General features: G+C 48.4%; 1 protein-coding gene across 1 annotated transcript in view; it reads left to right on the top strand.

Annotated features, from left to right (window-relative positions):
* Positions 1-12,234: 12,234 nt before the first annotated feature.
* Positions 12,235-24,270, top strand: part of LOC129332243 (cytochrome P450 2J2-like) — a 30,662-nt gene continuing 18,626 nt past the window's right edge. The window contains exons 1-2 of the mRNA XM_054983206.1: positions 12,235-12,405; positions 21,991-22,153. Of these exons, the coding sequence (XP_054839181.1) occupies positions 12,235-12,405; positions 21,991-22,153 (334 nt within the window). The remainder of the gene's footprint in view (positions 12,406-21,990; positions 22,154-24,270) is intronic.

Here is a 24,270-nt window from a genome sequence, read left to right as displayed (position 1 = left end):
TTTGCACCATTGTCTGTGCTCGTGTGGCATGTCGTCTGTCCAGAGGTGCCACTGTTTGTTTTCTATCACTCAAGTATACTTTAGTAATAGTTTTTTTAGCATGTTCAAACTTGCTGTGTAGTCTTGGGCCAGTCACATATTCTCAGCCTATCCAATCTCCCAAGGTTGTTGAGAGGATAAAATAGAGGTGGAGATTGTTGTAAACCAATTTAGATCCCCAATGTGGAGATGCGTGGGGTATGAATAGGGCTACCAAGCTGTGTGTGGGGGGGGGGAGGACCAAGCTGTGGGGGGGGGGGTCCCTTCCTAAGCTCCCATTGCCTGCTGCTGCTATGAGCAGTGGCAGGAGAAAACTTCAGTCAGTCAACCTTTATTAGCGTTAGTCGACAAATTAAACACAGAGCAAAATACAGAAACATAAAACAGATTATTTCTGAAAACTTTCCTGACACAATTTTATAGCCATATGTGACTGACTCAGCTTCAAATGCTGGGACTGCCAGACACTAAAGAGGGGAGAATGATTGACATGCCCCTCCCCTTTTGTGGCTAGCCTGTAATGGCAGTTGGTGATGGAATGTTGAGGGGTGACAGTTGGAGTAAACTGACGAGTGAGAAGGAGTTGGAGCCTGGCTTCTGTTCTGACCAGAGAGGGTCAGCCAGAGAGTCCTCGGTGTGAGAAAGGAAGGGGAAGGGGTACCCTTTAAGGAAAAATCATTACGTTCATGAAGCACTTCTAGTCCTTGGACTAAAGAGGGAAAGACAGCACTAACTTCTGCAGAGGCATAAGAGATCCGGGAATTGTAGTGTGTCAAGAAAGTGGGTCAAAAGGAGTCTTCCCTTTGGCACAGGAACAAAGTTATAGCTGGGGCATAACTATAATGCCTGCCCAGTATCTAACCAGGGTTGGACTCAGTGGAGTACCCTAAGGACTGGAGAAGAGGGGAAGTTGTGCTGTGTGTGTGTTTTAAAAGAGAAGCACCTAACTTGTGAAGGAGTGCCAGCCTCAGAAAGAACATACTGTAACAGCTTTAGGTCTGATAATACAAATATCCCTCATACAAGCCAGCAGCTTAAGAACCATACAAAGTGTTTTGTGCCTCACACCAGTGAAGTGTTCTGGTTTATAAACCAGTGAACTGGTTTATAAACTTGTAAGTTACTTCAGTTTTAAATGCCTGCCTACATGCCTTCTTATTTTACCAACTTGTAAATAAACCTTCTGTTACTTTTTGAATCTCCACAAGCCTTGTGTGGAAATTTCTGGTTATGCGAAGCGCAAACCCTTGATCTTTCCACTACTTGGTTGGGTAACCACTCCACTTTTATGTTCCTAAGGGTGGGACAAGAAGGAAAGTTGAAGCTAAATCTCAACCATGCTACTAAAGGCTTCCCAGCCTAGTGTACAGCTTCATAGACTTAGAGAGAAGTTTTACCTCAGGATAGGGGAAGGTCAGCCCAAGCCTGAGTTAGATGAGGGTTTGTGACACCATATAAAGAAATATTGCTACCCTCTCGGTGATTTTAGGCAGGGAGTCATTCAAAAGATGATGGACCTTTAGGGAATCTGGAAGGTCCCTCATATTAACTAATTCTGAGTTTAAATATTCAAGGTGCAAGTCTGCATATAGTTGGCAATAAAGTAGGATGTGTGGAACTGTCTCGATACTGCTATGATCGCAGTTGGCAATTCCTAGAACAATAAAGTAATTCTTTGAACTATCTGAACAATAAAGCAAGTCCTAGAACTATCTGATATCCTTACCGAGTTTTCTGTGAAAGTGATGTTGTCATACTTGCAACACTACCCCCGTCCACCATGTACCCACCCCCACCCCTCTTGCCAGTTGCCAGCTTGGCATGGCAACCATCAGTATAAATGAAGCAAATAAATAAATAAAAAGATAACTATTGCTGCATATAAATTGATTCTAGGCATATAAACGTGATTTCGGCCCCTTCCTGGCAAGCAGCTACGCTGCTCAGCCAGGGGCCGTCCATTGCCGCACTGGAGGGATAGACGGCACCACCCCCTCCTTCCTTATATGGAAGTGCTGGGAGGGCTGAGCGAGCATAGCTATGCAGCTCTGCCCTCCCAGCTCAGTGCGGTTCAGTCGCTCGGTGGAGAAGGACGTCTCCAGCGAGCGACTGAGAGGCGGCTTGGGAGGCTTGCCTGCGGGCTCGGAGCTTCCTCGGCGCGGGCGGCGGCGGTCGCAGCGAAGAACGGCGGTATAAGGGCCGTTTCAGCGGCCGAGAGCGGCTGCGCCGGCCAGTGGAGGCGCGGCGTGGCGCAGCGGAGCCGAGCGGCCTCCCACTCACCTACCCGGCTTGGGAGCACGTGGAGTGCGAGCGAATTTGCCGGGAGGGGGGTCAAGGAGCGGGGCGCGGGGAGGCCTGAGCGCCCTTCGGGCCCGTGCTGCTCCCGGGCAGCGAGGCCGCGGTCCCGGGAGGGAGCCCATGGGGTGGTTCCCCTGCCAGGGGACATAATCTCAGTTGGGAGCCCAGTGGGCGGCGGCTGTTAGCCTACCTTGGGCACCCACGCCATTTTACCGGCGTAGTTGCCGGCGGCCATTTTGGGGCAGCAGAGTGGTCGGCCATTTTGGGCTGCTGCTCATTACTGGGGCAGCGTGGCCTAGTGGGCGAGTGCCATTTATTGGGCATAGGCCTGCTTTCCTGGTGCCTGGTTTAGTGGGGATTTATTCCTTCCCCCCCCCCAAGAGCCAGTAACACCCTTCTCATTAGATTGGGAGCTGGCAGGGTCAGCCTGGCCTAGTACCTGTGAGGCGGGGAGGTGACTGACGGTCATTAATTCCTTGTTGTTCTACTGGTCAGTCCGGCCCAATCTCGTCAGATTTTGGAAGCTAAGCAGTGTCAGCCTGGCTTAGTAAATTGAGGCCTGACCCAATAGTGGTCGGGGGGGGATTGAGGCATTGAGGTTGAAGGTTTTGCGTGGGGGTTGAAACTGGTGAGTAGCATGGCACCCAAGATGGGTGAAGGGAATTCAAAAGGGAAGCAACCTGCTAAGAGGGCGCCTTCCAAGCGACCCCCTCCCCCGGCTCTGTCTTCCTCAGACGATGAGGACTCCTTTGGGGAACAGCAGGATGTTTTGAAGCGCCTGGAGGCGCTGGAGCGGGAAGAGGGGATGCGGTGTCAGTAAGCAGGGGTGCGTACAGTACAGCCAGTGCGGCGAGCATCTGGAATCGCAATTAACCGTGATATTTTGTGCCGTTTATCTGCCTTGGAAGGTTCTGCTGGATCCCCAGCAGCTGGAGGTTGCAGTGGCCCCCAGCAAAGGTGTCTGATGCCTCAGGAACCGGCTGTAGAAGTGGTGGACTCACCTGCGGAGTTACCGCCTGTTGCAGTGGCTGTGGACCCGGTGGAGGCACCTGGTAAGGATCATGCACCACACTACCCTTACCCTTGGCCTTGGGGGCCAGGGGCACAGGCTGCTGCTTGTGCGTTGATTATTGGTCTGCAGGACGCCCCAGCCAATCCTGCGCTGCCCTTGGGTGGGGTACAGCCCACTTTAAATCAGGCTTTCAGCCTGGCTCAGCAGCAACAGGCAGTTCCCCTTCAAGTTTGGGGGGCCCATCTTGGGGTTATTATCCTTATCCGGCACTGAACTATGGCCAGGTTCCTTTTCTGCTATGCCCTTTGGCGATACGGCCCTTCCTTTGGGCGACCATTTGGCACAGGCCACGAAGGATAAAATTCTACGTAGGGAGTATGTCAACGTCTTTTCCGTTCTCTACCATGAATTAGAGAAGGAGGATAAAGATGTGATGGACAATAGAGACAAGGAACGCCTGGAAAAGTGGCGAGTTTACAGGACCTGGAACAATTAGCTGCCCGGCTTCCTGATTTACGCTGGGGTAATTGCCAGGGCGCTGCCCATCCGGGCTGTGTCTCCGTTTCAGTATCTTGACATCATTCTGAAAGGTTATACCGGCTTCTCAGGTGCTGCATGGATGCAGTACGATGTGGAGTTCTGCATGCGGGCAGCAATGTACCCCAGCCTTCCGTGGGACCGCATTCACCAACAGTTGTGGCTGTCGGTGATGTCTCCTGACATGCCTAACTTGGGGGACCGTTCGGACAGCGGCCAGGTAGTTTCTCGCAACTCCCAGCCGACTAATACCCGCGGCCAGGTGGGCAGCAGGTTCAACACTGGCTGCTCTGCTGGGAGTATGCGTATAAGGGAACTTGCCCTAGGAAACCTTGCCGATTCCGGTATGAATGCCCATCTTGTGCGGGCCAGCATCCATACAATGCGTGTGGTAAAGCCCATCAGGGGTTGGGGAGGTAGGAAGCAGGTGGGCGGCGGCTCCACCAGCCAACAACCTCCTGGAAAAGGGCCCCCAGCCCGGTAAAGATGAGGGTCCTTGAACGCCTGTTATGTTCTTATCCTCTTAAGGAGGCTGCAGTTTATTGGTTGGAGGGTTTCAGGGATGGTTTCAGAATCCCTGTTCTGGGGCCTAGGGCCCCATTTTTTATGGTTGAGGACTGGCGTTCTGTTCATGGCAAGGAAGACATAGTTAGGCATAAAATCAAGAGGGAATGCACAGAGGGTAGAGTTTTGGGGCCATGTGTGGCTCCTCCAACCCCCAATTCCGGGTGTCTCCTTTGGGGGTGGTGCCGCTGAAGGCGGCTGGCGAGTATCGCCTTCTCCACCACCTTTCGTATCCTAAAGGTGGTTAGGTTAATGATGCCATCCCTGGGGCATTTGTCTCTGTTCGGTACACCTCTTTTGATCAGGCTGTGCAGGTGGTGTGCAGATGTGGGGTGGGCGCAGAGCTGGTTAAATGTGTTATTGAGTCTGCATTTTGCCTTCTCCCTGTCCATCCGTTGGATTTTGAGCTATTGGGGTTTGCCTTTGAAGGTGGGTATTATATGGATCGTGCCCTACCGATGGGTTGTTCCGTGTCTTGTGCAGCCTTTGAGCGCTTCAGCTCATTCCTGGGGGGGGAACTGAGGCGGTGTATGTTTAGCTGTGACTCCGCCCACTATTAGATAATTTTTGTTCGTTGGGCGGGCGCAGTTGTCTCAATGTGCTCGGCTTTTCACCTTCTTTATGGGGCTGGCAGATGAGCTGGGGGTTCCATTGGCCTCCGAGAAGACGGGTCCCTCTACAGTGCTTACCTTCTTAGGCATTGGTTGGACACGGTTCAGCAATCCTTACGATTGCTCTTTGACAAGGGCGACGACCTTAGGGCTCGTCTGCGGGATTTTAAGGGTAAGCACAAGGCCTCCTTGGTTGAGCTGCAACAGCTTGAGGGGCACCTTAAGTTTGCGTGCGAAGCTGTTTCAGCTGGGAGGCCGTGTTTGCGTCATTAGTGCGATGCTGTGGCTCGCCTGCGTGCACCCCATCACAGGCTGCGAGTGACAGGTGGCATGCATGCCGACCTAGAGGTGTGGTTGGAATATTTGAGTGGCTTTAACAGTATTACCTTTTAGCAGCTGGATTTGTTGCCCGAGGCGGAGTTGCAAGTTACATCTGATGCCTCGGGTTCCACTGACTTCGGAGTTGGTTTCCGGAGGCACTGGTGTGCTGAACAGGGGCCCGTTGATTGGCTGGCATTAGATTTGGTCCAACTATGGGGCGAGGAGCTGGCAAATCACACTGTCCACTTTTGGGGTGACAATTTGGCCATGGTTCACGTCGTCAATTCCTTGTCCTCTGAGTCCCTCAGGGTCATGTGATTGGTTAGGGCATTTACACTAGTGTGCCTGAGGCGCAATATATTGTTTAAGGCCAGGCACGTTCCTGGCGTGAGCAAAGGTGTAGTGGACGCTTTGTCTTGCCAACAGATGGAGTGTTTCTGGCAGCTTGCCCCGGAGGCAGATCCTCGTACGGCGGTGATGCCCCCAGAGCTTTGGCTGCTTGGGAGGTCGAGGCGGGCCGCGCCATCCAGCTAGCCATCACACCCAGTACACAGGGCGCTTGTTGGAGAGCGGGAGGCCGGTTGGACGGGTTTAGGCGAGAAGCTGGGATTGGTAATGCCTGGCCTATTCCGGTCGAGCACATTCTCCAGTTTTGTGTCCACCAGAAGGTCTGTGGGCTGACAGTAAGTCCATTAAGGGGCAACTATCAGCCCTGGCCTTTGTTAGCAAAGCTCGGGGATTTCCTGAGGCCACGGGTGATTTCCGAGTGCGGAGGATACTCGAAGGATGGTCCAGGGAGTGCGCGGTCCACAAGGATCCGCGTCAGCCCATTTCCCCATCCGTCCTTAAGGGCCTTAGTGCGGTCTGGAAAAGGGTTTGTGCTTCGGCCTATGAGGCAAGGCTCTTTCACGCAGCTGCGTTGACTGCCTTTTTCGGGGCCCTTCGGGTCAGGGAGCTGGTGGTTCATCCTGTAAGGATAATTCCGGCCGTGCCTTTATGGCAAGTGACCTAGCTTTCGAGGGTGACATGGTTTCAGTGATGATCCGCTGGTCCAAGGCGGACCAGATGTGTAAGGGGGCTTGCGTTCAGTTGGGCTCTTGCTCTGAGGCGGAGCTGTGCCCTGTCCATGTATTGAGGAGGTAACGGTGGGTGCGGGGCAGTGAGCAAGGCTGCCTTTTCTGACACTGGGATGCCTTCCCCTTAACTCGCTACCAGTTCTGGGTAGTGACTAAGTGAGCTCTGGCGGCGCTGGGGTTGCAAGGCGTGAGCTTTGGTACTCATACCTTTCGAATTGGAGCGGCTTCAACAGCCGCTGCCATGGGGTATTCAGGTCAGGCCATTCAAAAGGTTGGGGTGGCGGTCTGCGGCCTACTGTTCCTGGGTACGTCCATTGCAGCATGTTTAAACGTTACTAATTGTTGTTTTTCTTAGGTCCTGCGTCACGGGTTGGATGACAACGCATCTTGATTCGGGGGCACAGTTTGTCTTCTGGGCTGCCCATCAAGCACGCAGGACGCCAGTTGGGTCTCAGCTCGGGTTAAGTGACCGGGCTACTGATGAATGGCAGGGTCGGGGGCCTTCGGTGGCCAGGCCTGTTGCCACTGCTGTTTGGAGTTGGGCGTGATACGCCGCCCCATATACTTGTTATCCATTTCATGGGAAATGGTGTGGGTTTGATGCAGTGATGGCATTATATTCTCAGGCGCTATCTGATATGTGCCTCATCGCGGCATGTTGGCCGGGAGAGCTGATCAGGTGGTCGGTTATGATCCCTCGTCAAGTTCGGAGGGAGGCTGAAGATTGCCAGGCCATCGAGCAGGCCAGGATGAAGGCCAATAGGGCCATCCAAAGGTTTGGGGGCCGGGTGAGGCGTTATTTGCCTCACCCTCGGATCAGGGCCGAATTCCCCGACCTCTACAGGGGTGATGGGGTGCACTTGTCTCAGACAGGCAACCACATTTTTCTTGACGATCTGCGGCAAGGACTTCAGTTGGCCTTAGGTCATCAGTGGGGCGCCAGGGCCTAAGCAGAGGCTTGGTCCTGGCGTTGGCTGGTTTGTAGGAGTAGGGTGCGGGACGGTGAGCACCCTTGGCGCTTCCCTATGTGGGAAGAGGGGCCTGCCAAAAGGGCTGGTACTGCTGTGACGGCTGCCAGGCCCACAGGCAGGCTGCCTTCGGGAACCCCAGCCTGCGAGGCCTTTCCCTCACTGCTTGACGGCTGAGGTGTCAGGAGCTTAAAGGGGGGTGACCAAATTTGCCTGGCCGGCTGGGTCCGCCCCATCCACTGGATGGGTCCCACCTGGGGCTTCGGGGCTCGCCCAGACAGGTCAAGGCGGTGGTCCAGGTGGGACGCCGTGGCTTGACCTGTACCGCTTTAGGTCCTTGCCGCTGTTTAGCTTGTTTTGTCTGTATAAAGTTAATAAAGTGGCCCTTAGATCCAACTTGGTGTCCGTCTCTTTTCTGACTGGTGTGGCAATTCGGCCCCTTCCTGGCAAGCAGCTACGCTGCTCAGCCAGGGGCCGTCCATTGCCGCACTGGAGGGATAGACGGCACCACCCCCTCCTTCCTTATATGGAAGTGCTGGGAGGGCTGAGCGAGCATAGCTATGCAGCTCTGCCCTCCCAGCTCAGTGCGGTTCAGTCGCTCGGCCCACCCACCTCTCCCTAATTTTATTGGTGTAGGACTAGCCGGCTGCCGTTATGGGGTCAGGTAGGAATTTTTCCCTCCTTTCCGAATTGGCTGTGGTAAAAGGGGGTTTTTCGCCTACCTTACACCGATGCTTGGGGATTGAGGAATTTGTTTTGAGGTGGTGCCTGTTAGGAGTGTCCTGGCTGGTTTGTAGGAGTAGGGTGCGGGACGGTGAGCACCCTTGGCGCTTCCCTATGTGGGAAGAGGGGCCTGCCAAAAGGGCTGGTACTGCTGTGACGGCTGCCAGGCCCACAGGCAGGCTGCCTTCGGGAACCCCAGCCTGCGAGGCCTTTCCCTCACTGCTTGACGGCTGAGGTGTCAGGAGCTTAAAGGGGGGTGACCAAATTTGCCTGGCCGGCTGGGTCCGCCCCATCCACTGGATGGGTCCCACCTGGGGCTTCGGGGCTCGCCCAGACAGGTCAAGGCGGTGGTCCAGGTGGGACGCCGTGGCTTGACCTGTACCGCTTTAGGTCCTTGCCGCTGTTTAGCTTGTTTTGTCTGTATAAAGTTAATAAAGTGGCCCTTAGATCCAACTTGGTGTCCGTCTCTTTTCTGACTGGTGTGGCAATGATACTTGTTCTAAGTTTTTTTTTTTTTAATGCACAATCTTCGAACATATAAAGTAAATGAAACCAGGAAACCAATAAATGAAATCAGTTAGGAGTGTGAGGGTGATTCTGGATACCTCCCTTATCAATGGAGTCCCAGATCATAGCAGTTGTCTGATCTGCTTTTTTCCATCTGTGGCAGGCCAGGCAGTTTGCCCCCTACCTCTCGATCCATGACCTAATGACAGTGATCCTGGCAATGGTCACCTTCAGGTTTGACTATTGCAACTCACTCTACACAAGGCTTCCTTTGGGTCTGATCCAGAAATTTCAGTGGGTCCAGAATACAGCTGCACGCATCCTCACAGATACTCCATATATGGTGCATGTAATTCCCGTTTTATGTCAACTTCACTGGCTTGCCATGGAGTTCCGGATCAGATTCAATGTTTTGGTTTTAACCTATAAAGCCCTTAGCAGATTGAGACCAACATATCTGTGGGACCACCTCTCGCCCTATGTGCCCCATAGGGTTCTACAATCAGCCAATAAAATACTGCTGGTGGTCACTGGCCCCAGGGAGCTTGCCTGGCCTCGACCAGAGCCAGGGCCTCCTCAGTCCTGGCACCAGCCTGGTGTAACAGTCTGACAACTGAAACCCAGGACCAAGAAGATTTATTATCTTTTCACCAGGCTTGCAAGACAGCGATGTTCTGCCAGGCATATGAATGAGGCTGGGCTGTGGGTGAGCCCCCCTACCAGTCTCCTGTTGTTGGGGGTAAAGCTGGACTAGATTTAGAAGAAGGTGGAGTAAAAATTGGTGGAAGGAACATGAACAATTTGACACTTGCGGATGACCCTTAAGGATAAGAATATCTCTTTGGGGACCAACGTCAAGATAATCCAAACTATGCTATTCCCTGTTAGCATGTATGGATGTAAAAGTTGGACAGTGAAGAAAGCTGACAGGAAGAAAATTGAATTCATTTGAAATGTGGTGCTGGAGAAAAGTTTTGTAGATATCTTGAATGGCCAAAAGGATAAATAAGTGGTTTCTAGATCAAATCAACTTGTGGAGCCCTTGTGGCAAATAACAAGGACATCCATTAATAACAACAACAACAACATTTGATTTATAAATCACCCTTCCAGACAGCTTATTGCCCATGAACAGCAGTTTACAAAGAATGCTATTATTATGTCCACAACAATCACCCTGAGCTGAGAGAGCTCTGGAAGAGCTGTGACTGGCCCAAGGTCACCCAGCTGGCTTCAAGCGGAGGAGTGGGGAATCAAAACCAGTTTTCTGGATTAGAGTCCTGCCACTCTTAACCACTACACCAAACTGTTTGATGTTTGAAGAAGCATGGAGGCCATGGGAAAAGCACAGCAAGTTTACTTCCACTATACACTGGAGGTTAAGAATTGTTTATATCCGGAAATAGTCAATCTCAGCCTTGAACATTCTGTCCCAATTATGGTGCCATCCGAAAATGTTTTTTACAGTATTCCTTTTAATTGCTGTCCATGACTTGTCAGTCTACCGTGTTCAGAAGATCATGTACCTTGACTTAATGGTTTGTAAAAACAGGCTGTTTGTTTACAGAACTGTATGAGATCTTATGAACTGTATACAATTTTTTCTATGTTGATTAAAAAGTATAAAATACAGGTGTTGATGCTCTCCTGTATGCATTCAGTTACCTAATTGATCGCATCAAGATGATTGCCAAATAAACCATTTACTCCTATTATCACCATGTTTGAAGCCCTGATTTATTATTCAGACAAGGAGAGAAGGGGGACTTCAAAATTGGCAAACACAGGTAATAAAAGTTTCCTCCAACAAGTTGTGAGGAAATAAGCTGTTTGATTGTGCTTTGTTTTAATATATGCTAGGATTTAATCAGGAAAAGTTTTGCCCTCCTACACTACTGTACTCAATCCTTCAATAAACAACATATTCCTCTTTAAAACTTTTAATCTATTTCTCTTGTACTTTTCCTACTGAATCATCCTCCTCACAGTTACTCACAGTCACCTCATTAGGTAAAGATGTTTGTTCCTACTACCTGTGCAAACAAGCAAGCTAATTTCTAGTCAGTCTGAACTAGAAATGGGCATGAACAGAAAAAAACAATGAACAAGCTATTCATTGTTCGTTGCCATCCACGAACAACGAACAGTAACGAACATGATCCTGTTCACAAACATGTTCATTGTTCATTGCTCGTTGTTCGTGGCCCTTTAAAGAGCCCTTTAAACTATCAGCTGGCAGGTGGCAGCAGGAATTCCCCCTGCTTGCCTGCCCATTGATAGTTTAAAAGGCCTTTTCCTGCCACGTGCAAGGGGCAGGGCCCTTTAAACACTCCACAAACTTCCCAATGTCCAATACCACCAAATTTGTAGGGGACATATTCCTCACTGTCCTCCGAAGACCCCCAAATTTCAGAGAGATTTCACCCGGGAAAAGGCATTATCAATGTGCCCCCCCCCCCCCCGTTTGCTGTCATTTTCTGTTCACAGCGGCAAAAACGGAACTGCCTGTTGGAAGGCAGCTAATTTGATGGGTTACAAACTGACCTTCCCAATGTCCAATACACACCAAATTTTCAGGGGACATAGTGCTCACTGTCCTCCGAAGACCCCCCAAGTTTCAGAGAGATTGCACCCTGGGAAAGGCATGATGCATGGGTCTCCCCCTTTGGTGTCATTTTTTTTTCACAGTGGCAAAAACGGGACTCTCTGCTGGAAGTACTTTGAAGGGTTAAAGCCAGAAGGAAAGCCAGAAGGAGTTCAGACAGAGTTCAGTCCCCGCCCCGTTGCAAGGGGAATTGATTGAAAGACCCCAGACTGTCTGGCTTGACGAACAGCTGATGAAGGCAACAAATGAGGCTTGCAATGACCACTTGTTCATTTAGAATGGGGCTTCATGAACGGCTTGTTCGCAAACAGACAAATGGGCTGTTCATGGGTTTTTTTCGTTTGTAATGCTGTTCGTGCCCATGTCTAGTCTGAACTCACATATTCACATGCATGCAAGGGGTTTGAAACATCCATGGCACAAAATTTGCACTTGGTTGCTTTGGATTAGAGTATATTAAATGGTCTTCCCTATAACTGGGAGCCTCTTTGGTGTAGTGGTGAAAAGTGGCGGAACTCCAATCTGGAGAGCCAAGTTTGATTCCCTACTCCTCCACTTGAAGCCAGCTGGGTGACCTTGGGTCAGTCACGGTTCTCTCAGCCCCACCCATCTCACAATGTGATTGTTGTGGGAATAATAATGACATATTTTGAAAACCTCTCTGAGTAGGTGTTAAGTTGTCCTGAAGGGCAGTATATAAATCAAATGTTATTTTTTTTTTAAAAAAAATAATTATTTTCATAGTATGAGTGTTATTATAATCCATGCCCAGAAAACCACATTCCAAAATTACTTGGCTACAGTGCCAGGAGATTCACTACATATTTAGCTTAATCTATGGAGTATATAAAAGGATGGCAGCAGAAAACAGAGATGACACTCTGTGAGGAAAGAAAAGCCTCTAGAGAAAGGACATTCAGCCATCTAAGCTGTGCTAGAAAGACACAAGGGCGGAGAAAACAAAACAAGGATAATGCTGAGTGTACAGGCATTTCTGCTTTTTCTACTGGCGTGTCTCTTGATTCTGTACCTTCTGAAACGGCTCTGGTCTCGCAGTCCTTACCCTCCAGGGCCTCCTCAACTTCCACTCATTGGAAGTGTTTGGGCATTAGGGTTGACGCTTTCTCTAGACTCTATCATTAAGGTACGTCATTCTATTTTATTTATTTTATCAATGTATTTTATCATCTCCCTTGTTTTTTGATACTCAAGACAAACTTTAGAATTTGTAAAAGCAGTGCAATAAAGAGTATTTTATTACACTAAATAAACAATGCAACCAGACTGGATTATATTATTAGGCACTAAACAATGGAATTATACCTCTAGATAATAAGAAATAGTAAACAATATAATAAGGATAATGAGGATAATACAGATAAACAATACACTGGGGGGAAGTTTTTTTAAAAACACACACACACAATTTAAGCTACAACCCTGTGTGTGTGTGTGTGCTATGTGCTGCCAAGTTGCTTCAGACTTAGGGCAACCCAATGGATGAAAGATGTCCTATTGTTAAGAGACTTCTTCAGATCTTTGTCAATTTCAGTTCCATAGATCTTCCCAAAAATATCTACACCGATCAGATCAGGCAGAGACAGATTCAGTAAATGGATTTTTTAAATTCAGGAATCACAGTACCACCAACTAACATAAGACAATTGACGAGATTGTAACTTCTGCCTTCTATGCCAGACAGATTAACCCCTGTCTGACAATCTTTTCTTCCTTCCTTCCACTTTTCTGAGTATTATTGACTTTTCCAGAGAGTCTTATCTTCTCATTATGTGACCAAAGTATGATAGCCTCAGTTTTCTCAATTTAGCTTCTAGACAGAACATTGGCTTGATTTGATCAAGTGGGATCTAGAACCCACTTGATTTGATCTAGAACCTACTTATTGATGTCCATAGTATCCACAGAACTCTCCTCAATCATTGCAGACTGAGGTGATGTTCATCAGAAAGGCTGAGGTCTTAGAGGGAATTGTGCTTCCCATGTGTAATGGAATTCAGCATAACCTCACCAACTCAGTGAATTAAGCTGCAAAAAATGTTCTCCACCATTTTAATTTAAACTGGAGGATGGTTCTCTACTTTGACCTGGATGATGTGGTATATAAATGAAGCAAACAATAAACAAACTTCTAGGAGTCTTTGGCTCTGTCATTCTCTGGTAAGAACAAAGATATGAAGTCCTGTTTTACCACAAAAGGTGCAAAGTCATTGTTTAACCTCTTTTGTACGGGTTCTATGGGGCTAATTTAGGAAGCTAACTTTCACACACATGCAGGGCTTTTTTTCTGTGGAAAGAGATGGGGGAACTCTCACCCGTGGCAGCCCCTGGCCGGAGGTGGCTCCCTTATCGTACGCATGCCCCCAGAAACACGTTGTGATGTCACTTCCGGGAAATGACATCATTGTGCACGGTGTGACCACCCCCCAGGAGTGCTCCAGCAATTCGGGCTCCCATGCACATGCCCCCCTTACCTGGATGCCAGGTCCTCTGCCATGGACCTGGCTCATTTTCTCCCCAGGCAGCCTGGAATGCTGAAGGGGTGAAAAAGCTGGAAGTAAAAAAGCCAGCAGGAAGCTTTGAAAGTTCAAAGTTGCACTTTTGAAAAGTGCAACTTTGAGCTTTCAAAGCTTATTTCTCCCCCCTCCCCCAATGGGAGGGGGAAGGAGAGGGTTTCCCCTCCCCCTCCTCCCTCTCCCATTGGGTGAAATAAGGGCTGGAGCTTCCTTGGGCTTGAGCTGGAAGGGGGAATCCCCCTCCTCTCAGCTGAATTTAGAGACTGTTTGGGGCTTCCCTGGCTTCATCTGGGATGTGTCGGGATGCTATTCCATCGTGTTCTGGCTGAAAAAAGCCCTGCACACATGTAAGTTAAGAAATTTTTTTTTAAAGTACAACACAACTAAACTCCTAAGTGCAACCATACAGAAGCTTTCAGCCAACAATGTCTTTGAATCTGCTCAAGGTAAGCAGGTTCAACTTGTCGGATGCCACCAAGTGATAGAGTCCTTTGCCACAATCCTTCCAATTTGAAGCAACTAGAACCCAGGCTTCTGTCCTCTTCTTGGAGAATTACATCTCTGCAAGAACATTACAATCCCAGTAATGATACAAAACAAACCCAATGCGCACACACATCACTTTTAGTCATATCGTTCACATCAACATTTCTGATTACCTTATTCAAGGTGATAAGAGGACATTAATTATTATCATGCTCCCCAGTAACCAGCTTCCTCCTCAGCTGCCTGGCTTTATCTACTGACTCTGCCTTACTGGGCTAACCAACTAGCTCATAGTGGTTACAATTGCATTCAGAAAAAACTGCATGGTTACTGAATAAAAATTTAGGGGAACTATCCCTAAGCAATCAGGACTCATCAGCCAACCGTTCTGAGCATTTTCAAGCAAAGGAGTGGTTAGCAAACATTGCCAGAATTTCTAGAACAGATCAGGGAACATGCTGTGCAAGCTGGTCGTTGAAAGCCTCGTTCATTGCTGTTTGTCAAGCCAGACAGTCTGGCACCTGCAATCAATTCCCTTGGCAACCGGAGGCAGGGACTGCCTGAACTCTGTCTGAACTCCTGCTGTTGCCCTGGAAACCCCAATCTAAGCCCAATTTAGATTGATAGGCAGGTCTTCCTTTCAAGTGTGGAGCTCCAAATTTGTTACAACAAGGAACAAAAGAGCAGGGGGGGAGGGAGGCTCCCAGCTCTGACTTTGCAGACAGTGGAGAAACAGCTGCTGTTGGCATTTTGAGAGAGAGACAGGAAGAGTACATTGGAGCTTGAATTTTCGTTGTGTGTGGTGGGATAGGGATCTACCTCTTCAAGTTCCAGAGCTGCTGCCAGGCTCTGGGGCCAAGCTATTATTTACTACTGGTACCTTTCCTGTTGCCTGCTCAGGTAAAGTTTCTGGGAGTGGTGTGGTAGGGATCTTGATGGCTGGAGGAGAGCCTGCTGGCCCCCACGAACAATGAACAATGAACATGTTCGTGAACAGGTCATGTTCGTCAGTGTTCGTTGTTCATTGTTTGTGGATGGCAACAAACAATGAACACCATGTTCATTTGTTTTCTGTTCATGCCCATGTCTAGTCATAATATGGCAAGTAACAAAAGAAAGAGAAACTGTGATGCAACGGGGGAGGAGAAGCTAGACAATCAAAAGGGAAATGGAAAATAGAAGCAACATCACGACATACAAGTATTATGATAGAAGCATACTTCAACTCAAACTTCAGAAAGCAATTGAACAAATCTGGTAGTGTTTTCTCTGAAATGCAATACAATAATAAACCTTTAAAGCTCTGTGGTTGAGTTGAGCAGACAATCCTGAGGATTCTGTTTAATTAAAAGGGTCACATTTGCCCACAAGTGGGCAATGTTTATTACCTCCTTTCAATTTGCACAGACCTCAAATGCCTTTATTCACAAAGTCAATGAACACAAACACAATTAACACAAAAAAATTGTGGGGGTGCAGCTGAGGGGTCATTACATCCCTTCTCACAATCAGGATTTCAAAAACACTTGTCATTTGCCCGCTAATGGCAGGTAAACTCCTGCCTGTGCTCCTCATCCCTTGCCTATGCTCAATGTAGAGGTGGAGGAAAAATGGTGAAGGGATGACATCACCACATAGAGCAACTCTAGGAATTACCCCAATCTCTATGGTCTTTACCATAAAATAATAACATTCAATTCATATACTACCCTTCAGGACAACTTAATACCCATTCAGAGTGGCTTAGAAAGTATTTTATTATTATCCCCACAACATTCACTCTGTGAGGTGGGTGGGGCTGAGAGAGTTCTGGAAGCTGTGATTGACCCAAGGTCATCCAGCTGGCTTCAAGCAGAGGCGTGGGGAAGCAAACCTGGTTCTCCAGATTAGAGTCCCACTGCTGATAACCACTTCACCAAGATTGGGGAAATTAGTGTTGCTTGACATTGTGACATCATTTCCCAGACTCCACCAGCAGAGCCCCAGGAATATGCTGCGGCCATGTGGATGATAGTCGGCTGCTGGCAGGCCGAGCTGACTGTAGCTGGGTCTGAGGAACCCGCATCAGCAGCAGGACACGGCCCTCATCACAAGGCCATGCCAATCCAGGACTCCAGGGTAGGACAATGCTGGAGACACTGAGCTGCAACAAGGCCACAGCCCCAACCTGCAGGGAGCGGGAAGGAGTGGGAAGGGGCTGAGGGTGGGGGAAGTCCCAAGAGCACCACAGGAGCACTGGCAGCACTGATAGGATGAAGCCTGGGGGGGATTTCCCCATGTAGGCCTGATAAAAGTGAGTCCAAGAGGGCAGGCCAATGAGGAGGGAGCTGAGAGGGAGAATAGCAAAGGCAGAGAGGAGAGAGGAGAGAAAACAAAAATCAGCCTAAGCAAGCTCATCTGAAGGAGAGAAGGTGAAAGGGTGATGTGAACCCCTCTCTTCCTGTAATCCAAGGCCCCCTCTTGAGGCAACACTAGGCTTGGGGCCATCCTGGAAGGCGCCACACCTCTAGGCTCCAACCCTCCACACACAGGACTGGACAGTGACCCTGCCCATTAGTAAGCTTGTTCTGATGCTGAACTGAAATCTAGTGGTGGTAGGAAGTGCTGTCAAGTCATAGATGACTTATGGGACCCCAGGTGGAGTCTTCAAAGCAAGATACTAACTGAGGTGTTTTGCCATTACCTGCCTCTGCAACCCTCATTTCCATTGGAGGTGTTGTATGTGGATGACATGGCAATAGTGTTGTTTACCCAAATTGGCCTTAAAAGGTTGTTAGCAAGCCTGGTGGACTGCTGTGACGGGGAGGAATTAAGAATCAATCACACCAAAACAAAAATTGTTGTGTTTGGCAACAACTGTTTTAAGCACAGATAGTCAGTAAATGCCCCTGAAATTGAGCAATGTCCCTCCTTTAAATACCTAGGCATAGTTTTCCAGGGGTCCCAGTTGTGGCAGGCTCACCTTAATACCCATAGTGCATCGCAACTGTGTGACACAGCATGGGTATTATTTTAAAATTCTTTTTCTCAAAGGGTGATCAATTAATCCTTCCGGCCCTAAAAGTCTTTCAGGGCAATGTGATAACAACTTTTATGTGGGGCAGAAATTTGGGGGTGGAATGAAAATTTTTTTAAGCAATTAGAGATGACCCAGAACACCTTTCTAAGGAAAATCTTGGGCCTCCCCCAGGGAACCCACGTATCACTCTTAAGACTGGAACTTGGTCTACCATCAATTACATCAAGAGTACATTGGAAGCTATTAAAATATTATAAAAAGCCTGACAGCACCCCGGGTGACCATTTGGTAAAATACAGTTTCCCATATTATAGTGAGGTGAACCAGTGGCCTAAACTATAACTTAGTTTACATCTGTATTCCCTACCCTCTCTAGAGACGGTAAAGCACTGGGATTCAGGCAAAATACAGGAGTGGATTTTTGGTAAGGATGCTTTACATGATTTTAGCCAGGTATGCCAAATTCTCTCTTTGGTGCCCGAGCTTGAAGACAAATAAATTTCTTTCACGTTACCTAGCTGACCTTACTAACATTCATTTAATGAAGGCATTTACCTAAGCGCGTTTCCAAACCGTGACATCAGCATATATCCAGGGTAGATATCAAAAAATACCAGAGGCTCAGTGCCTTTGGCCTTGCAGTTCCAATGAGGTGGAAGATATTGCTCACTACATTTTAAGCTGCCCCTTTTATGAGCTCATTAGAAACAAAATTTCTGAACCCACTCCTCACAAATTTCTCTGGTTCAGAGGAGGAATCCATTGAGTTTTTATTAGCTGGTGCCATCCCAGATGTTACTTTTACGGTGGCTACTTTTATCTATCAACAAACATAAGGAAGAGACTAATCTGAGCTGCCCCTACAAGCCTTTTAGCTTTCATGAGAATTTTAACTAAATTATAAATATAATTATAAATTATAAATATATACTTCAGGGTTTTATTGTATTTATTTGTACAGACATTTTAAATTTTATTAACTTGTATTTTGTGATGACGGCCTGTCTAACTTGTACTGAAATTTACTGTACTATGGGGTTAGGATGTTATGGCCCATGGCTAGAGCAATACTATTTTGTACTTGAGTACTTGTACATTGGAGATGTTCTGTCCAATTACTAGTTCCATCCAATTAGCTTCTGGGGTTTGATGAAATTGGGCTCACCTGGGTTATCCAGGTCAGGGCAATTGCCAACAGGTACATGGCACACCTATCATCACATTTGTTGGATTGCACAGATACTAGGAAGCAAACAGGTTGCTTAAGTGTACCTTGTGATCTTTTGTTTTTATGTGCATGGTCAGGCAAGCTACCTCCCAGTCTTTGCGGATGTCTTTCCTTTAACTAGAGCATTTGTATGATGGATATGAAGCTACCAGGTAAGAAGTATTTGTAGATATCTCCTGGAAAAGACATATCAGAACACCTTCTTCCTGCTAAGGTGAGATCTGTGCAGATGTAGTACTCATAAATAAAAGTGCCTGGATCACTTCCAAAAAATATTGATCCACCTGTGTAACCCTAGGAAGAAAAAGACTGAAAATGCTTTTAAAATTTTTTTTAGCAGATTAATTAATTGTTCAGGAGAGCACTTTTACAACTACAATAGGAATGTGGTAAAATGAAAGTGTGCGAAAGGAAACTTTTTATATCGGGTAGAGGGCTGGAAAACAAAACAATGGTTCACAGAGCGGAAACGCTCAGTCTACATTCCATTTTTAAAAAGAGGGGATGCTAAAGAGTGCAGCAACTATCAGACCATGGCATTAATTTTGCACACAAACAAAGTGATGCTCAAAATTCTACAACAAAGACTCTTACCCCACATTTAATGAGAAATGCCAGATCCTGCACAAGCTGGATTCAGAAAAGTAAGAGGCACTAGACATTGCACATATGGCTAATGGCGCTTACTGGGGAATTTTAGAAGAAAATCAGCCTGTGTTTATCTCCAAATATTTCTTGCATCCTTGAGAGGAGGGATACAGAAGACAACTCAAAGGCATTTTTCAAAAATGGAATGAGCTTTCTGAAGTTGTACAAAAATGGTGCACTGTCTGGATTCTTCTACTAGAGAAGGAGATAAATACATAGCAGTAAAGACCTAAGATATATTAAGAGTGAGTAACATTTCAGTGAGGTTCAACAGAGGATGACAATCCACAGCACAGCATGAACTGATGTCTCTCAAGTCTACACATCTATAGTTTATCCTATTGGCCCTGACAATGGAAGAAATCCATCCCTAAATGTCAGGTGGAATTCTTTGCAGGAGAGAAATTATGACATACTGCCAAGTCTCTGTTGCACCGGTCATGGAAAAGCTTATGTCAATATTGTATACTGCAGACAGCAAAAGTGGGCAGCAGCCAACGCGGGATAGGTCCCTGTGGAAATCACTCTCCTTATTTGATAGGACCCTCTGCTGCTGATGGGCTCCACTCTAGTCAGAAGGGTATCTGGCAGAGATATTCCAGTTCTAGTCAGGAACTGAACAGATAAGAGAAGCCTATAAAGGCAAGCCTGATCTCATCGAATCTCAGAAGCTAAGCAGGGTGAGCCTTGGTTAGTAATTGGATGGGAGCTCTCCAAGGAAGACGAGGGTTGCTGTGCAATGGCAAATCATTTCTAATAGTCTCTTGGTATCAAAAACCCAGCAGTGGTTGCCATATGATAGCTGTGACTTGATGGCACTTCCCACCACATAAAAATGTAGCTTAGAAAATACGAATATCCCCAGGAGAAGGAATTGAGGGTGAAGTGCGGGCAGGAAAACGGGCATTTGAGAGGAAATGGAAAACTGTATGGAAGAATGGACAGAGAGGAGCACCTGGCCAAGAGCTGAAGAATAGTCATAGTGAAATAAATATTGACCATAGGTACATTTAATAATCTGGAAGTTTATTTACTATAGTGATAGGGTCTTCATGTAAGGCACCCTGTCCCTTGAGTGCCAGCTACACAAAGAAAAAGTAAAATGGTCAGGTTCTGCCCTAGGCGCTGCCCTGTGAGATGCCGGCCTGCCTGACTTCCACCTTAAAGGAACTTCAGGGAATATGCGGGATCCTGCTCTGTGGTAGGGGGGGTATACCTCACCCTCACACCCTCTCAGTCCACTCACAGTTCCCCTCAACCTGACATTGTCCTGGCTGCCTTCCATGGCAGATGTCCCCATTCAGCCATCACTCCTTCGCCTCTGCCTTCGCTTCCGCCTCCTCATCTCCTTTCTTCCACCTCCTCTCTGCTGTTCTCTCATTCCTTCTTTCTCTCTCTTCCACTGATCACACTCCTACACAACCCACCACCCCCGATGGGTGGACTTCCCTTATATCCTGTCCCTCATTCCAGGCTCCATCTGCCAGGCCACACCCCTCTTTTGTCTCCTAGCATTGGCCTAGGCTGCCTCAAGCAGTTGCACCTGGAGTAGCTAGTTTGGCTGCGTTGAACAGCTACAGCTGTGCTCTCTTTGCTGGCTGCCAAGCCTTCTCAGCTCCGAGCTTCCAGCAGCCTCAGCTGGTCTCTATTACTCCCTTCCTCCCTGTTTGCAGCTTGGGGCATGACCCTGTGCTGCTTCTGCTGTCCTGCCGGTAAGGTAGCTATCTAGCTGGCTGAGGGCTGGCTGTCCCTATTTCTTGTGCCTTCTCCCTCTGCCCTGACCCCCTCTGTGTAGTCCTTACTTCTCCTGTCAGGGCTCTTAGCCTCCCACAGGAGGGTGGGGCTGGCTGGCTTCCACCTGCTCCTTCTGACCCTCTGGGGCTTGGGTGCTTCCTTCTTTTCCTTGGGTGCTGGCAGGTTCTGGGCCTGGGGGTCTGTTGGGGCAGCTGGGCAGCTGCCTCCCAGCTGTCTCCTGTCCCTTTCTCCTGGCAAATCCAGGGGCTGAACCACAGACTCCAGACACACAGCACACTATGTTATGTGTACTATGTGTATGCATATGTTATACAGAGACACACTATGGCTTGCAGAAAAATTTGAAATTTGTTAGCAATCTAGCCTGAGGAAGGAAAAGTTGTCCCCAGGTAGAAAACATAAAGCAATATTCCTCCTTAGATTAGGCTTCCCAGTTCCTGCCGATCGCGGACAATATTCTGGAGGTCTGCCTCATTGCCTGGCAATTGCTGGCAAACGGCAGGATGTGCCAACCTGAGAACGTGTGTACTAGGCAAGCTCCCATCAGGGAGCAATGATATCACTTCCCAAAGTGATATCATCACATTGGACGCAGGAGTGCTCCTGTACCTCGTTGGGGCCAATTTTGGCCCCAAGAAAGCTGAATTGGCCCTGTGCAAAGAGCAGGGGCATGCTCGTGGCTGGCACGGTGAGATCACTTCCCAGAAGTGTCATCATCATGGGAGCACCAGGAACAAGCGCATGGGAGTAGAACACTCCCAGGAAGTGTTAGGTAAGTGTCAGGTTCCTCCCCTTCCTGCTGGGAGTATATAGGGACCTGGAAACCCTGCTTAGATGCCGAGGTGAATCAGTTTAAACTAGTCTTTGCTCACTGCTGTGCTTCCCCCTCCCTTTATCTTGTGACCTTTTCACCTTTCATTCTAAATTTCATTTTATAAAATGGCTACTACAAGAGGTAAAGGGAAATGAAGGGCATATCTTTTACTGAAGCACTCATGTTATAAGAATTTAGTGATTTTGTTTGAATGTAACTTTAGTCTCTTCTGTTGTAAATGGCAGATGACAAAGCGCTATGGGAATGTCTACACACTGTGGCTGGGATCTAAACCTATGATTGTGCTGTCTGGATTTGAAGCAGTAAAAGAAGGGCTGATAAACCTCTCAGAAGACTTTGCTTACCGACCTGTGACCCCTTTAGTTCAAGCTGTAGTAAAAGAACGGGGTAAGTTGTTAGGAGTAGTAAATGAAAGTCCTTATCTACTCTGCAAAAAACCAAAAAAGATACTGTCAGGCTCCATACTAGGGTTGTCAGAGCCTGCGGGGACACCCAGCAGTTTGGCCTATACTTTGAGCCAGGGTAGGCCTCCGAATTGGGAGAAGGAGGGGAGTTTACAACTAGAGGTGGGCACGATCCAAAAAAAAATAACGATCCAGCTGATCGTAGATCGGCGCCGGCGACGATCCCAAATTAATGATCCACACCGATCATCTCCCATTCCCGATCCGTGGATCGTGGTGACCAAAGCGGGGCTCGCTGCCATTCCCAGCTATGTGAGAAGGTGGGTGGTGGCAGCCGCCGGGCACGGCGGGCACGGGGAGACAGCGACGAGCCGCCTCCCCTCAGGGGGTGGGGGGTCTGGCCGCTCGCTGGCAGCACCCCCCATGTGCCCGCCCGCCAGGCCGAAGAGGAGCACGCTGGTATTCCAGGCGAGAAAAGAACGGTGGGTGATGACGGCAGCATCTGTGTTTGTGTTTGGCCATCAGAGCTGCCTATCAGGGTTTGCAGGGATGAGATTGGAGTGCCCATGGCTACAGAACACCTCCTTCCTCCTCCCTCCCCTGGGTGTCTTCTCCCAACTGGTGACTGCTTTGCTGCTCCATGGTTGGAAGGAAGCCCTGCTGATCAAGGAAAGCTGGGCTTCCATTCAGGTTTCCCGGGCGACAGAAGGAGGGCAAACAGAGCTCAGGCATTCCCCTGGCTCTGTTGCCAGGGGAATAGATTGCTGGCGCCTGAGTGTCTGGATCCCCAATCCGAGCCCAATTGCCCCGATCCAGGCCCTTCCTGGTCGCTGGATCGTTGGCTGTGGATGATCACGATCCGCCGGGTCACGATTGCGCGATTGCCATTATCGTGGTTTTTTTTCGATCATAATGCGGATCGTACCCATCTCTATTTACAACACCCTTACTCCCTGTCTCCCTCTTCCAGGCTGGATTGGTTCACCTCTATCCTTCTCTGTCTTATCTTGTCTTGCTCTTCCTCTCTCTCTCCCACTCACAGCAAGTCCTCACCTGCTTTCCTACTGAGCCTGTCCTTATAAGGCCCTTCTGGAGAGGGCAGTTCCCACCCCACCCCCAGGCTTTGCCCAGTCTGGGCCTGACCAGCCACCTCCTGGGTGACTGCCAGAACTACTGGCCTGTTTGGGATTTCCTTGGGATGTCCGCCACTCTCACCCCTCCCACCCATCACTGATGCCCTGTGGGGTGGGGCTGCATGGGCCTCACCAGCCTACGTAGTCCTGCTGCCACATCAATGTTCTGGTGGCTGCCCCGCCTTCCACTGCTGCCCTGTCAGCTACTGCAGCTTCTTGCAGATTGTGCTGCCACTCTTGTGGCCTTAAGAGGAAAAAATACGGGCACCCCGGAACGCCAATAACAGGGAACAAACAACAAATCCAGGGAACAAATTCACAATAGTTGTGTAATCTGTATATCATATGAAAGTGCAGAAGTGCAATAGTGCAATTATACAGTCAATAAATACACAATACAAAATTACAAAAATACAGTCATGTTCAGTAAACCTATCATTTGGAAAAAACTTTTGTCGTCCGTACAGTTCGTTTCATTCAATTAAAGTGCCAAGTGTCTTATTTTGATAGAAAGCCGGAGGTGGAGATGCATAGGGAGGTGTTATCTCATTCACAGTCCAATAATTTAAATTATTCAAAGGATGCCGACGGGAGTGTGCAGGCAAATATCATTAACCCGTTTCGTGAGTGAAACTCACTTCATCCTGGGCATGAAAGAATTCAGGACTGGACACAAATGTGTTACAATCTCCAGCTATACTCCCCTATGGCTTGTGAAGAGGTGGTGCTAACAGTCCTGAATTCTTGGCCCTCCTGCAGGCTGTACTGCCATACCTGTGGACTAGAGAGTCTTCCCTGGTCCTCCAGCTGGCTGTGCCACTTCACCTGTGGCCACAGTGTTCTTCTGTGGCTCTCAGAAAAACTGCTGCATCATCTTTCCCCAGCTTACTGGTGAGCCGTACTGCCACATCTGTGGTTTCTGTAGTGCTTCTCAGCTCTTCTGCAGCATGAGGAGGTGAGTCAGGGG

Source organism: Eublepharis macularius, chromosome 6 (genome assembly GCF_028583425.1).
Source record: "Eublepharis macularius isolate TG4126 chromosome 6, MPM_Emac_v1.0, whole genome shotgun sequence".
NCBI lineage: Eukaryota > Metazoa > Chordata > Lepidosauria > Squamata > Eublepharidae > Eublepharis > Eublepharis macularius.
The sequence above is the reverse complement of the archived record's forward strand: the minus strand, read 5'-3'. Positions and strand labels throughout refer to the sequence as shown.